Raw genomic sequence first — 14727 nt, 5'->3', positions numbered from 1 at the left:
TCATTATACTTTATTTATATTTCTATATTTTATTTATATTCCTATATTTTAATTTTTTTAATTTTAATATTACTCTAATTCTAATAGTAATTATATATTTTGGTAAATTATTATAAATATTTTCTATTTCATAATCACCTACCACTTTTTAATTTTTAGTTTCTTTTCATCTCTTTAACTATTCATTAAAGGTGATAATTAAAATATATGCGATTGGATGGATTATATACTGGTCCAATCATTAACTCAGGGACCCAATAGCTTGACCGATCAATCAACCGGTCCAAATTTAAAATAGGAAAATGCTTAATCTTACGAAATATATTGGCAAGAAAGTGAAGAATGCTTATGTGTCAGCAAAATAGATGAATATTCTCTCTTATTTTTTTTTTCTTCCTATTTTTTCTCTAAATAAATTATCATAAAAAACAGTTATAATACCACCACCCCCATGAACCAGTATAAATAGGAGTTGTTTTATTGACCCACCAATTATGTTAAGACAAATAAGCATTCTTGCATTTCTTGAAATTGAACCTTCGTACTATTTAGCATTACTCTTTAAAATATTGCTATGGAATATTTTCCTGCATCAAAATACAAAGAAACATAAGGGAATGACCAATTTATAAGTTTACATTTAAAATATTGCTGTGGAACATTTTCCTGCATCAAAATACAAACAAACATAAGGGAATGACCAATTTATAAGTTTACATTTAAAATATTGCTGTGGAACATTTTCGTGCATCAAAATACAAAGTACCACTATAAGGGAAAGCCTTTAATTTACTGCATTATAAAATGAGTAGGGGCAGATGAGGAAAATAATAAAAGAAACAAAATAAATCAAAAGTGGGGTCCATACTTTTTGGTGCTATAAATCAAGAAGTTCGTGTACAAGCTAAAGTCCTTCTCTGTCTCTGTTTCTCTACCTCCAAAAAAAAACGCTCCCTTCCACTTCACCTTCCCCTCATACACACAAACTACCACTACCTCATATCATTCTCAATTTCATCACAATGGTCGATGTAGACCGGAGAATGACCGGTTTAAACCCGGCTCACATAGCCGGTCTAAGACGTTTATCAGCCCGAGCCGCTTCATCTTCCTCCTCATCCTCCTCCTCTTTCCCAGAACGTAACGGTTTATTCTCATTTTCTTCTGTGGTTGATAAGGTCATAACACAGCTCCATAACTCCGGCGTAGAAGTGCAACATGGTCTCTCCGACGCTGAGTTCGCACGAGCAGAGGCGGAGTTTGGTTTTGTTTTTCCGCCGGACCTTCGTGCAATTCTCGCCGCCGGTATGCCTGTCGGACCTGGATTCCCTGACTGGCGATCTACCTCCGCTCGCCTCCGTCTCCGCGCCTCGTTAGACCTTCCGATCGCCGCTATTTCTTTTCAGATTGCACGGAACGCGTTCTGGTCGAAATCTTGGGGATTAAGACCTTCAGAGCCTGAAAAAGCATTGCGAGTTGCGAGAAATGCTTTGAAGAAAGCTCCGTTACTGATTCCTATTTTCAACCATTGTTACATTCCTTCTAATCCTTCACTCGCCGGGAATCCTGTTTTCTACGTCGACGAGAATAGGATCTTCTGTTGTGGTTTTGATCTCTCTGATTTCTTTCAACGGGAGTCTCTCTTTCGAAGCTCCGAATCCGATCCGAAGATTCTCATGAAACAGAGGTCCGTTAGCGAGAAATCCGCGGGTTCTTCAACGGCTTTCTCTCGGAGGAGCCTCGACGGAGGGAGGATGCCTAGGTGGGTGGAGTTCTGGACAGAAGCCGCCACAGATCGTCGCCGGCGGAACTCTTTGTCATCGGTATCATCGCCGGAGCGGTTTTTTGATATTAATCATGCACGGTCTGAAACTCCGGGTTGGGTGGTTGAATACATAGAAAAAATCGGGTCGGTTTTGAGATTAGGTGGGTGGAGCGAACCGGATATAACCGAAATGGTTCAGGTTTCGGCATGTGGATTTTTTGAAGGAGAAATGGTGATGTTGGATAATCAAGCGGTGTTGGATGCTTTGTTATTGAAAGCGGATCGGTTTTCTGATTCGCTCCGAAAGGCTGGGTGGAGCTCCGAAGAGGTAACTGAAGCTTTGGGATTTGATTTTCGACCTGAAAAGGAAAGGAAACCGGTAAAGAAGCTATCACCTGAACTTGTGGAAAAAATTGAGAAACTGGCTCAGTCAGTTTCCCGGTCATAAACAATTTTTCCGTTTCACTTTAATTTTTAAGATATCAGGTTTTGCTTTTGGGTTAAAACAACAAGGAATTTGGGTAACGCGTTGTAGTAGGAAACAAAGTGCACAAAATAGTTTAAAAAGGTTTAATTTTACATGTTTATGACCATCCTATCCCTTTTATATACTACAAAATCATAGTAGGTTCATAATAAATGATCAATTTTTTCTCATTGCTTATAGATACTGTTTATGTAAATTATGTTAGTTTGAATCTGAGTCTTTGTATCCATATCATTGCACATTGCACTGCCATCAATCGAGCTTCCTATTTCAATTATTTTATGATGAATTGTTTGAGTGATATGGCTCTACTTTCTAAGTGATCAGGTGCACGTGTGAATGTATGTGTACACATTTAATTGAAACTTGAAAGGTGAGCCTCCAATTAGGAATCAGAACTAAGGTGTAGGACAGCACAGCATGGTATTATTATCATATTATGCCAGGGTAGGAAATGCAGTTGTCGTCGTTTTGCTACCAGCTAAACAGATCGTAAGTGTCGTTTAGCAGCGGTTGATAGAAGGGAATGAGAAAATGAGAAGCGCACGGCATGAGTGTTTGTTTGTAGGAAAAGGAAAGGAAAAACAGAGATTCTTTTCAGCATAATTTCATATTTCGATGGCATATGGCAGTGATACGTGATTTTTTCAACTTATTATATGATGATCGATTTCATTGGAATTTGGAAAAGGATAGTAGGATATGCATGCGATATCTGTGTGTAATGTGTATGGGTTTGCAGGCAGCTAAAAGCATATTGTTGAACCGAAAATAATTTTTGTTGGAAATGCTAACGTGATCAAAGGATTAGAATAAATGGACACTTTATTTTGTCTAACTTATCAATTTGTTAAACTATTAAACGGTCTTTGGTCTTTAATTAAAATCAAAATATCAATCGGTTAACTTGCTTCACAAGTTAAGTATTTGGTAGTAGAAATTAGTTCTTGATAGTTACTCACTCCGGTTTATTATTTAAGCACAAATGAAAAAAGTTCACTCTTTCAAAAAATAATTTAAGTCCATTTAAGTCACACATTTTTACAATTTAATCCTTACTTTTGTTTTGAAAACGGTTGAAAGCATGTGAATTTGACAAAATTAGGGGTAAATTTTGAATAATTACATTAAACATAATAGTCGTAGAATTTTTTTTGCTATTATTTGTGATTATTGATATTTTTCTTGTTGTTTGTATATGAGAAAAAGAGGGAGTAGATGATAACAACTAACTACTAGTAAGTATGAATGTTGTTAACAATCTTGTCTTTTCTCTAGTGTTTACTAGATATACTTGTAAATACATAAATGAATGATATTTTTTTTTTTTAATTTTCATATTCTTGAATTCATTTTCTCTCTGTTTTTTTTAAAGGCTAACAAATAATATTATAATAAGAGAAACACATCATAAGACATGCCATGATAAAATTGGTACAAGATTTTAGGGATGTTCAAAACCAAATCGGTCCAATACAAACCGCAAAACCGAACAAAACCAAATAGAAACCGCAAAAAATCGCATTTGATTTGAATGTGTTTGAGTCATTTTTTAGCAAAACCTCGCGGTTCGGATTGGTTTGCGGTTTGTAATTTACAAACCAAACTTAACCAAACCATATTATATTACAACCAATATTCACTTAACCCACATCCAATCCAAACTCAAATCTATTACGCCTTATCCTTACGATTATGAATTATTTTCCCTTCCTCACACTTAAGGTTTTAGTTTAAGTCTTCTCAAATCTCGCCTAGCGGTATCGCGCCTTCTTCTCATCTTCTTTTCAAGTACATATCACATATTCTTCTCTAGTCTCTCATCTCTTAAGTTCTTTCTTCCAATTACGTTTTCAATGCTCCTCTTATTCTCTAATATCTCTTATTTTTCTCTTTCTTTTTCCTCTTCTCTAATCTTTCACTCTTTTTTTTTCTATTTCATTATAATGTTTTTTTCTATTGTTTTTTGCTACTATTTTATATATATTTTTATACTTTTATCTAATCTTATTTTTGTATATTAAATGAAAAGTTGTTGTCTAAATATGATGAGTTTTGTTGTTATTTGATAACACATAAAAGACTAAATACAAAGTTATGTTGTCATCATATGTGTATGTATAGCTTAATATATATTTTATAAAAAACCCGAACCGACTGAACCAACCCAAACCACATTGGTCTAATTTGGTTTGATTTGGTTTTATCTCTAAACGCCAATAGAACCAAACCGAACCGCACACTTTTTTCTCTTGTGGTTTGGATGATTTTTTACGTCAAAACCGTCCAAATCGCATTGTGAACACTCCTACAAGAGTTCATTATGATACAAGAGTTCTCTATATGTTATATGAGAAGTGTTTTTCTTCTCGACATTGATTGTTCTTCATTCTTTTATTCAAATCACATGGAATATCACAATAGTCCCTTCTCACAGCCTTTAACTCATAGCATCTGTCATACCCAAAATTTGCCCATGCTATTTTTCATACATAAAACCAAATCAAAAGACAAAGCTCCAAAACACACTCTCCTATACAAAAGCTCTGAACTAGGGTTTGATTAATTCAATGGAAAATCATTGAATCAATGGCTCAAGGTGGTTCCATAGGTTCACCAACATCCCAAAGTATATCCATATAAAGTTTCAAGTCAAACAGAGCAAATTTAGTCCCTCAAATCCTGATTAGGTCAACAGTCGACTCTCAAGGGCAAAACAGTCTTTTCAAGTCAATATATAGTCAAAACTCAAGATATTTGGTCAACAACATCCTCATAACCCTAAAATCATCATTTGATCAAGGGTTGATCATGATGATGCAAGAAGAGATCAGAAAAGTCAAAAGTCAAAAGTTACTATTTTGGGCATGAACTGAAAAAGTCAACCAAACTTTGAAAATTCACCAAATATTCATACTTCATCAGAAAAATTCCCACCAAAGCTCATTTTGAAGAGAATTCATTCCTCTATCCAATGGTCCAAGAATCAAAGCTCACAGGTCAATGGTTTAAGAAATATGGCTTCATACATTATAGGTCCCTTTCAAAAGTCAACAAAAAGACATGTTTTTCAAAAGGACATAAAATAAGAATGGAAAAAGATTTTGATGTGAGACCAAAGATATTGGTTAGAGGACTCTCTAAGGTTTCCAAAATATCTTAGAACACTTCCATACCTCAAAAATTGAGGGAGATAGACCTTGTTAAAGCTAGGCTATTTTGGATGGAAATATGTGAAGAAATCCAAATATTTTGCAAATGGGCCTAAGTAACTTTGATGCAATCTTGATCCATAATTCATTTAGAACCGATAATCTTTTTCCCACGAAATTATATGATTTATTTGATTTATTATGAATTTTTAATCTATTTTTTAAGGATTAAAATCAAATATATTATTAAAAATCAAATATTTTGTGAAAAGGATGATTTAGGTCTTATTTGATCATCAAATATTCTCTAAGATAGACCAGATTTCGTGCACCCCTAAATTAGAAAGATTGGATCAAAGATTGGCTTGAATAAGAAACATATTTTCAAGATATTTTCCAAAATTTCCAAGATCACAAAGATTGGATTCAAAGAGATTTTCCTCTGTTTAAGTGACCTAATTTGAACTACTATAAGTAGTGAAGCAATTCAGAACATTAGGGGACGAAAATTTGCAGTCTCAAGTGCCTTGCCAAGCTTCCAAAAATCAAAGAAAACTCAAAATCGGTTTCTGAAGAGGAGTTCGATTCAAGCCATTTAAGGGTTCCAAATACATTCCTGAGGTATCATTGAAGGATTCTCCATCGTTCTCCAAGATCGCAGCCCTCGGAATCGTTGCCAGAAGCTCACGGTTTGCCGTTATTTTATTAAACTCAATTACATCATTCTATGCATTTTAATTGAATTCTGAATGCATATTCATGTTTATCGTGATGTTCTGATTGATCCTGGATGTTTAATTGCATTGTTATGAACGATTGCCTCGGTTTGCCGTATTAGGGTTCTTAGCTTTTTGAATTAGGGCTTTTTGATTGAAGCAAAATTAGTGAAAATTAATGATATATTTGGGATCAGGGGACTTGGACGATCCTAATAGGTAGGTCGCGAAACATTTTTTTGTTGTTTTGGTGGTATTCGTAAATGACAGGTATGGAAGGTGGAGCTTTTACAACGCATCTGCAAATAAGCGCTGTAAAAAACGCGTTTTCAGAAATCCCAGGGATGAAGACGATGACGCGTCGCTCGCTCGTTGGACCATTCGCGCGCGCGTTTTGAGTTTTGAATGAAGCAGATCCTGTGCTTCTTGGCTTACGTACGCGTGATACACCCTCATCCATCAGCCATCAGATCATGCTTCCTCCAGATCCAACGCTCCAGGCAACGCAGGTGCACCATGAACCCACGCGCATGAGCAGCACTGGATCACAAACGATAAGTTCCAATTTTTTTTTCTTTTTAATTGCATAACAATTGTTTTTTTTTTTATTTTTTAATCATATAATTTGTTTTTATATATGCATATATATATCATTTTCGATATTTTCTTTTTCTAATTGATAATAAACTATTTATTTTCTTTTATTCTAAACTTCTTTTATACATATATATATTATAATATTTATTTATTTATTATATTTATATATTCTTTTAATTACACATTCATTTAATACTTATTATTTTTATTTAATTCATATTTAAGTCTTTAAAAAAGTCATAATTACTCCATTTAAATTTCAAAAATTTCGTAGATACAATTTTGCGCTCGATTTAATTTTCTGAACCTGATTTAATTAATTAGGTCGCGAGACCAATAATTAATTAAATCAATTCATCATTATACTCGATTTGAATCTCAACCAGGATTGATAATACACTGATTGGTTTTCTTTTCTGTGTTTCATCAGGGTTAGCAACAGGATTCTCCCGAAGGCGCGCCTTCCACAAATTTCAAAGTTAAGTAAATTAATTTCATTTAATTTAAATTATATCTAAATTATTTTGATATTAGGGTTTGCCTTGCATTCACCCTCTCTTTCTGCCTTGTCTTTTCAGGGTTACCTCCGAGGTTTCCTCCGACTCTAACCATATCAGATCAAATCCAAATCAAAGCTAAGTATTATTTATCATTCATTATTAATTTATTTATCTTTTATTTTATTAAGGTTAACCCTAATTGTCCCCGAACCGATAATGCACTCACCCTCTTTTGTTTGCCATTTTTTTCTTTCTTTCAGGGTTTGTCAAATGCCAAAGCTACGTCATTGGTAACCCTAAATCTTTCTTCTTTTTTATTTTTATTATTACTTATGTCAAACCCTATTAAGGGATCCGCTGGTTACAAATCCCCTCTCCTCCGCTGGTTTCATTTTCCCCCTTCCCTTTATTGCTTTATATACTGCGTGGTTAGTAATTTAGGGAGTGCAAATTTAAACTGAATTAGAATAACTAATTAAAAGATAAATATCTGAACATAATCACGTGATCGTTGCACACACGCACCCTTTTGGGGTAACCTCTCTGTTGCCTTGTTGCCTGTTGCCTGTTGCCTTCGTGTTTTTTTGCAGAATAAGCCACGTCCCTCGAATTCGAGGATACCTCAGCCATGCTGCCTCAGATATTAATGGTCATACGACCCTAAATGATGCTGCCTTCGATACACAAATATGACCTCGACCCTCGGATGTTGCCTACGGAAAAAGGCTGAGGTATCTTCTGGTTGCCTACGAAAATGGCTTATTCTGATCCTTGCCTCAGACTACCTGCCTTTCTATGGCATGGGACAGTCTTATGGCAAAGGATATTTCGATGACCCTTCTACCTCCAAACGAAAGGCTTCCTGCCCTCTTATGGCAAGGATAGACCCTTTCATTCTGAAAGGCAAAAAGAGACCTATTATCTGAGTTTAAGGTAATTGCCCCTAACTGCCTTGCAATGCTCAAACCTTTTTATTATATTCTTTCTCATAATTTTTCAAAAGGGCAACGCTTATTCACAAGCTAAAGTCCCTATCTCTTTCATCTCCTTTTTCTGAAAACGAGCAAGCAAAGCAATTAAGAGCCCATGGAAAACCATGGATGCAAAGGGTGCCTTACACCTTCCTTTGCATAAATTACCCCCCGAACTTAGATTTCTTTTAAAAGGTTTTTTTTCTGTTTCTTTTTGCCTTTCCGAATTTGTTTGGATAAAATAAAAGTCGGTGGCGACTCTTGCTTAACCGCGACATTTTCGATTATTAAAAAGTCAGTTCACCGTATTACAGAACTGGCGACTCTGCTGGGGATTTACCGATAAAAGAGGGGTTACCTTAAAAGCTTAGGATTCACCTAAATGTTTTCTATTGTTTGTTTTGTTTGTTTTATTTTTCAGGGGCGTTTTGGGAAAATTGAAGGACAAATCCTATTCCCGGATTCAAGAACACTTAAGATTAGGAGTGGCATAGTCATGGAGACCCCCCTTGTGCATGCTTGGGGTTGGTCAAAATGAAGTTCACGCTTGAGTTAGGCCTCCACTGGTTATTGTGTACCTCTTTTGCATGAGAGAGGTTTACGCATGTATCTTTGGGTGCGTCGGAGCTCAAGGACCTTTAGTTACCCTTAACCCATCCTGGCTTTTAGGAACGTAGTGGGAGGGCTATTCTTGGTGCATGCCAAGTTATGGTCGCTACCCGATACTACAGCTCAGATAGGTTTCTTCCTAAAGTATCATTGCGTGGTATGCATTTACCATGTTCGAGGGTGCTTTAGAGGGGGCTGACAATTCTGAGTCACTTGGTAGAACCCGTTGCTGAAATCTCCTTATCCATAGAAATGCCCTTGGGAAGGACACCTGATCAGACTCCATGCAAGCCTTAAGCCAAAAATTGTGTGACTTGTGTGAGTTGTGTGACTTGTTTGCGTTTGCTACTAACCTTCGCTCCTTGCAGGTTTTGTTAAAAGGACTTGTTTGCCCTTACTATCTCACACTATGCTTAATGAACTGCATTCGCATAACATTCATGACATCATGACATCATAAGCATAACATGATTTAACTGACCCTTTCAAGGATCTTAGGGGTTTAGGGCGCACAATTTCAGGTACCTCTATCAAAGGTTGATTCCCCAATCAAGGGGCAAGAGGATTTATTTTCCTCTGGCCACATACCTTCCAATTCAAAGACACAGTACCAATCGAGGGGCAAGAGGATTTATGTTCCTCTAGCCATGCATTTTCAAATTCAAAAAGTATCCCGAATCAGAGGCGATGACCCACTCGATATGGTGAGCTTGATTCTCAAAGAAGGACGTTCGAAGACAAAATTTAGAATCCTTCAAACAAAGACGTGACCAACTCATTTTCTAATGTTGCTAACTAGATTCCTAAAGATCCTTGAAAACATTTCATTTGCATTCATAACATCGCATAACAGGTTTCCTATGATGGATTTCTCATCCTTCCTCGCTGTTTATTTCAGCATCATGAATCTCGAACAATCAGTTAAGGATCTCCAAGCTCAAAACACTGAGTTCCAAGCCTTGATTTTGAATTTGTCCAAGGGGCAAGATGAGCTGAAATCCCTTCTGACTAAGAAGGAAAAGAAGACCAAGAAACCTAAAGGTGTTCTCAATATGGGAAGAAGGTTCAAAGGCCCTCTCAAAAAGGTTGAAGAAGCTGAAGCTCCCAAAGAGGGTAAGAAGACTCGAGGGAAAAAGCTTAGACCAATCTTGCAACTCAGGGATGCTGAAACCTCTGAAGACAGTGATGAGGATGAGCAAGATGATGCTAGTATCAAAACCGATGCAAAAAGTAACCACGACTCTGCCGAACTCTCTGAAGAAGAAGAAGACTATGACCATGAAGGCGAACATCCCGATGACAAATACAAGATGTTAGAAGAGCGTCTGAGAAGTGTGGAAATTCAGAAGGTACCTGGGATGGATTTTGAAGAGCTTGGACTTGTGCCTGGGGTCGTTATTCCTCCAAAATTCAAAACTCCCGCCTTTGCTAAGTATGATGGAGTCTCTTGTCCTAAACTACACTTGAGGTCTTATGTAAGGAAGATTCAACCTCACACTGCTGATAAGAGGCTCTGGATCCATTTCTTTCAAGAAAGCTTATCTGGAACTCAACTCGAATGGTACTATCAACTGGAAAGTACCAACATCCATACTTGGGAAGATTAAGTTGTTGCCTTCTATAAGCAATACCAATATAATTCCGATCTCGCACCAACTCGCATGCAACTACAAAGCATGTCTATGGGACCTAAAGAAAGTTTCAAAGAGTACGCACAAAAGTGGAGAGATCTAGCTGGAAGAGTCCGACCTTCTTTGAATGACAGAGAGTTGGTGGACATATTCATGGGCACGCTAACTGGGCCGTTCTATAGTCACTTACTGGGTAGCTCCTCATCTGGCTTTACTGACCTCATACTGACTGGGGAACATGTCGAGAGTGGCATTCGAAGTGGTAAGATTCAAATAGCGACATCCTCAGGTACTACAAAGAAGCATTTCAATGAGAGGGCAGATTCCAATGCTGTGTATGGGCAGAAAAGGATAAACCATGATCAATCTATTGGGGCAGTTCTGAGCTCCACACCGGCGCCTCAACAAGGTCGTCAAGACAAACAAGTTACACCCAGACATCAATTCACAAAGATCAATATGTCACTAGCTCAAGCACTACAACACTTGTTGAAGTTAAAATTGATCACTCTAAAGGATCCCCCTAAGAATCCTAGTACTTCTGCTCGAAGCTATAATCCCAATATGAGGTGTGCATACCACTCTGATAGTCCTGGTCATGATACGAATAGCTGCTGGACATTAAGGAACAAAATCCAAGATATGATCGATGCTGGAGAGGTCGAGTTTGATTCTCCTGAGACTCCTAATGTAGCTGCTAATAATGTGGATGGCTAGAAGGATAAACTTTTAATCATTAGTTTTACTTTCGTTTGCAAATTCCTATTCTGTTTGTGTAAACATTCGAATTATGATAGACATTATCTATTTTTAATAATCATCATCAGTGCATTGCATATGTTTGTCTTGAATAATTTATTTCGTTATCACTCATTTTAAAGTTATGTCTTTACTTTACATATGTTTTTATGATACTCAACTCCTGCTAAAACTGTAAGCCTTTTGAGGGAGGATGACGAAAACGATACCGCAGCCTCATACAGTATGCTTTTGAGCAGACTATGCTGACGATGTACAGGCATTATTTCAATTCCTAAACAGTGGAGATATAAGGATGTTAATCCCTCGTCAACCCTTTTGAGCCTAAGGAGTAGAAGTTTTCTTTCTCGCACAATTTGAAATCCTTGATCATAACCTGGGGCAGGGTAGTTCTCAGTTTAATTTGGCTGTGCATTCTATTTCAAGAAAATCGTTCATTACGCCTTTCAACAAAGGGTTCAATCACAAGCGATCATCCGTACACATCAAAGAAATGTTGGAGATGTCAAAAGCCAATGATGGTTCATCAATCGTCAAGCGAGGCAGTCAATATCTTTCAAAAAAGGAAAAAAAGTGAAAAAACATATATACAAAGAAAAGCCTGCTAAGTCAAAAATCAAAAAGAAGACTTAGGCAAAAATCAAGGCGTCCCGCTGACTGTAAGTTCAAAAGAGACAGTTCAGGCAAAAGTTAGGGATATCAAAAATGAAAGAAGAGAAGTTAATAAATTCCTAAACAACACAATGTTGTGACTACTAAAAGGAAGAAGTGACTGCCATCTCAAAAGTTCTCTTTGCTTGTGAACCATCATCATTATCAAAGGTGCAAATCCAAAAGTCTCTTGGAACCTGAATGCATAAGTCGAATTAACTGAGCTTAGGACTGAAGATCATCACGAAGAGGGGTGGGTACAATAAAAATTTGAGCCTTTATCCTTTGTTTCTTAAACCGTGAACCAAGCCACGTTACAACCCTTGAAAGTCCTAATTGAAGTATGGTTAGTTCGAAAGCATACTGTCACCAAAAGGGTATCCTGACTCCTTAAGGTTTACCAAAAATGCTGAGTTGATATTTCATCACGTTGTTACAAATATCATGTTTTTACAAGTATTGCGCTTTTTACATTTCCTGTTTTAAAGGTTTTTCAAAAACTCAAGACAAACGTATGCATTGCATCTCATGAATTCATTATTAAACATATTCTGCTACATAATTTCAAATGTTAGCATCAGAAAGAACTTGCACAGGGTACAACTAATGACTGAAAGTTATCCTGACAGACAAGATTACTCTGAAAAGCAATATCTCCTGAAGGGGCATCCATTAATGACAAAAAATTCCTAAGAAGATTCGCATCCAAGTTCTTTCTGAGCAATGGGACTTTATACAAGCGCAACCATGATTCAACCCTGCTTCGTTGTGTGAACAAGAAGGAAGCTGAAAAGATCATGGAAGACATGCATGATGGTACTTTTGGGACCCACTCTAGTGGACATACTATGGCCAAGAAGATTCTAAGAGCAGGTTACTACTGGTCTACTATGGAAACTGACTGTCACCACCATTCAAGAACTTGTCACAAGTGCCAGATATACGCCGACAAAGTACACGTGCCTCCCGTTCCTCTAAATGTACTAACTGCTCCCTGGCCTTTTGCAATGTGGGGCATTGATATGATTGGAGAAATTAAGCCCACTGCTTCCAATGGACACCGTTTCATTTTAGTAGCCATCGATTATTTCACTAAATGGGTAGAAGCTGCTTCATTTGCCTCCGTAACCAAGAATGTGGTGGCTCGATTCATTAAACATAACCTCATCTGTCGGTATGGCATTCCCGAAAGGATCATCACTGATAATGGTACCAATCTAAACAACAAGATGATTACTGAGCTTTGCACCCAATTCAATATCAAACATCACAATTCTTCGCCTTATAGACCAAAGATGAATGGCGCTGTGGAGGCCGCCAACAAAAACATTAAGAAGATCGTGCAGAAAATGACCGTAACTTACAAGGATTGGCATGAAATGTTACCATTTGCTCTTCATGGTTACCGTACCTCCGCACGTACATCAACTGGGGCAACCCCGTTCTCATTAGTCTATGGTATGGAAGCGGTATTACCAATTGAAGTTCAGATACCGTCATTAAGGATCATGAAAGAAGCAGAGCTAGATGAAGATGAATGGATCCAGACTCGACTAGATCAGATAAACTTGATTGACGAAAAGAGGCTCGCGGCTGTTTGCCATGGACAACTGTATCAGAAACGTATGATCAAGGCATTTAACAAGAGAGTCAAACAACAAGTTTATCGAGTTGGTGACTTGGTCATAAAGAGAATAATTCTACCACAAGGTGATCCTAGGGGCAAGTGGACTCCCACCTATGAAGGACCATTCGTTATCAAGAAAATCTTCTCTGGAGGAGCAATGATACTCACTACTATGGATGGAGAGGACTTCCCGCAACCTGTGAACGCAGACATAGTCAAAAAATACTAGGCATAAATATGACCCGCTAGGTCGACGCGCCTAGGCAAAAGTAAGGGCATCCCGGCAAACCAAAAGGGTTTGGGCAAAAATTAGGGATATATATATAAAAAATATGTACACCCGTCAAGTTGAAAACCCGAAAGGGCGACTTGGGCAAAAAAGGGTATCCTGCTAGACTGAAAACCTGAAAGGGCGGTCTAGGCAAAAGTTAAGGATTAAGCGTACGACTATGTCTCGTTCCTATCATTCATCAATCAGATACATCTACAACAACAAGTTCAAAGGGTTCAGATCAACTCAATCACTTTTCTCCGACAAGCATGGGATGAGATGCCCGAAGACATAATAGCAATAGCAGAGTGGAAACTCAATAGGATTATTTTTACATAGCTATGTTTCTTTTGTTTTTCTATCTTTTCAAAAACACACAATATGTTTCATTTTGCCTATTTATGGCTTTTCTCAATACAATTTACTTCTCTCTTTCAAATTTCTTCTTCTTTTCGAATACGCAAACGTCCAATGATAATTTTGAATGAACATATGCATATGAACATGATTATCATCCACTTTCTTTTTCCAATAGAAATAGGTAGTAATAGTCTATTAGTAGGAAAGGCAAAGAGACAATGTCCGAGGTAATCAAAAGTCCTCCCGCAAATCAATTGACATATCCCCACAGAACAATCACTAAGAAGATATCTTCCCACAATAAAGGCATGGCTCCCCAACACGGTTTACATCCCTATTTTCTCTGTATCCCAATCAGGGAATATCAAGTTACTGATCATCCCCCAAGCAGAAATCATAAATCTCCAGCTGAACACCTTTCAAGACTAAATCAAACATCAAGATTAGCATCTGAAGATTTATTTTCTCGACAACATAAATCATATTCGCATACCATATGACACAAACATATTCATACATCGCATACATCGCTGCATAACAAATCCATAACATGCAAAGTTTCTCATTTATTTTGAGATACTCATTACATAAACACATGCATCATGACATAAGAAAACTAACCTCTACTTTT

General features: G+C 37.2%; 1 protein-coding gene across 1 annotated transcript; it reads left to right on the top strand.

The window, feature by feature from the left end:
- The first annotated feature begins 907 nt into the window (after positions 1-907).
- LOC131630879 (uncharacterized) lies at positions 908-2344 on the top strand. Its single transcript, XM_058901617.1, has one exon. It carries the CDS (start codon positions 1023-1025, stop codon positions 2211-2213), a length of 1191 nt encoding a protein of 396 aa, XP_058757600.1. The 5' UTR covers positions 908-1022; the 3' UTR covers positions 2214-2344.
- The last annotated feature ends 12383 nt before the right edge of the window (positions 2345-14727 follow it).

Source organism: Vicia villosa, unplaced genomic scaffold (genome assembly GCF_029867415.1).
Source record: "Vicia villosa cultivar HV-30 ecotype Madison, WI unplaced genomic scaffold, Vvil1.0 ctg.000746F_1_1, whole genome shotgun sequence".
In the NCBI taxonomy this organism is placed as follows: domain Eukaryota; kingdom Viridiplantae; phylum Streptophyta; class Magnoliopsida; order Fabales; family Fabaceae; genus Vicia; species Vicia villosa.
Note: the sequence above shows the minus strand (reverse complement) of the source record. Positions and strands in the feature narration are given on the sequence as shown.

What these genes read in the sequence shown, in the direction of transcription:
- LOC131630879 (XM_058901617.1), top strand. Translation starts at nt 1,023, where the DNA reads ATGGTCGATGTAGACCGGAGAATGACCGGTTTAAACCCGGCTCACATA.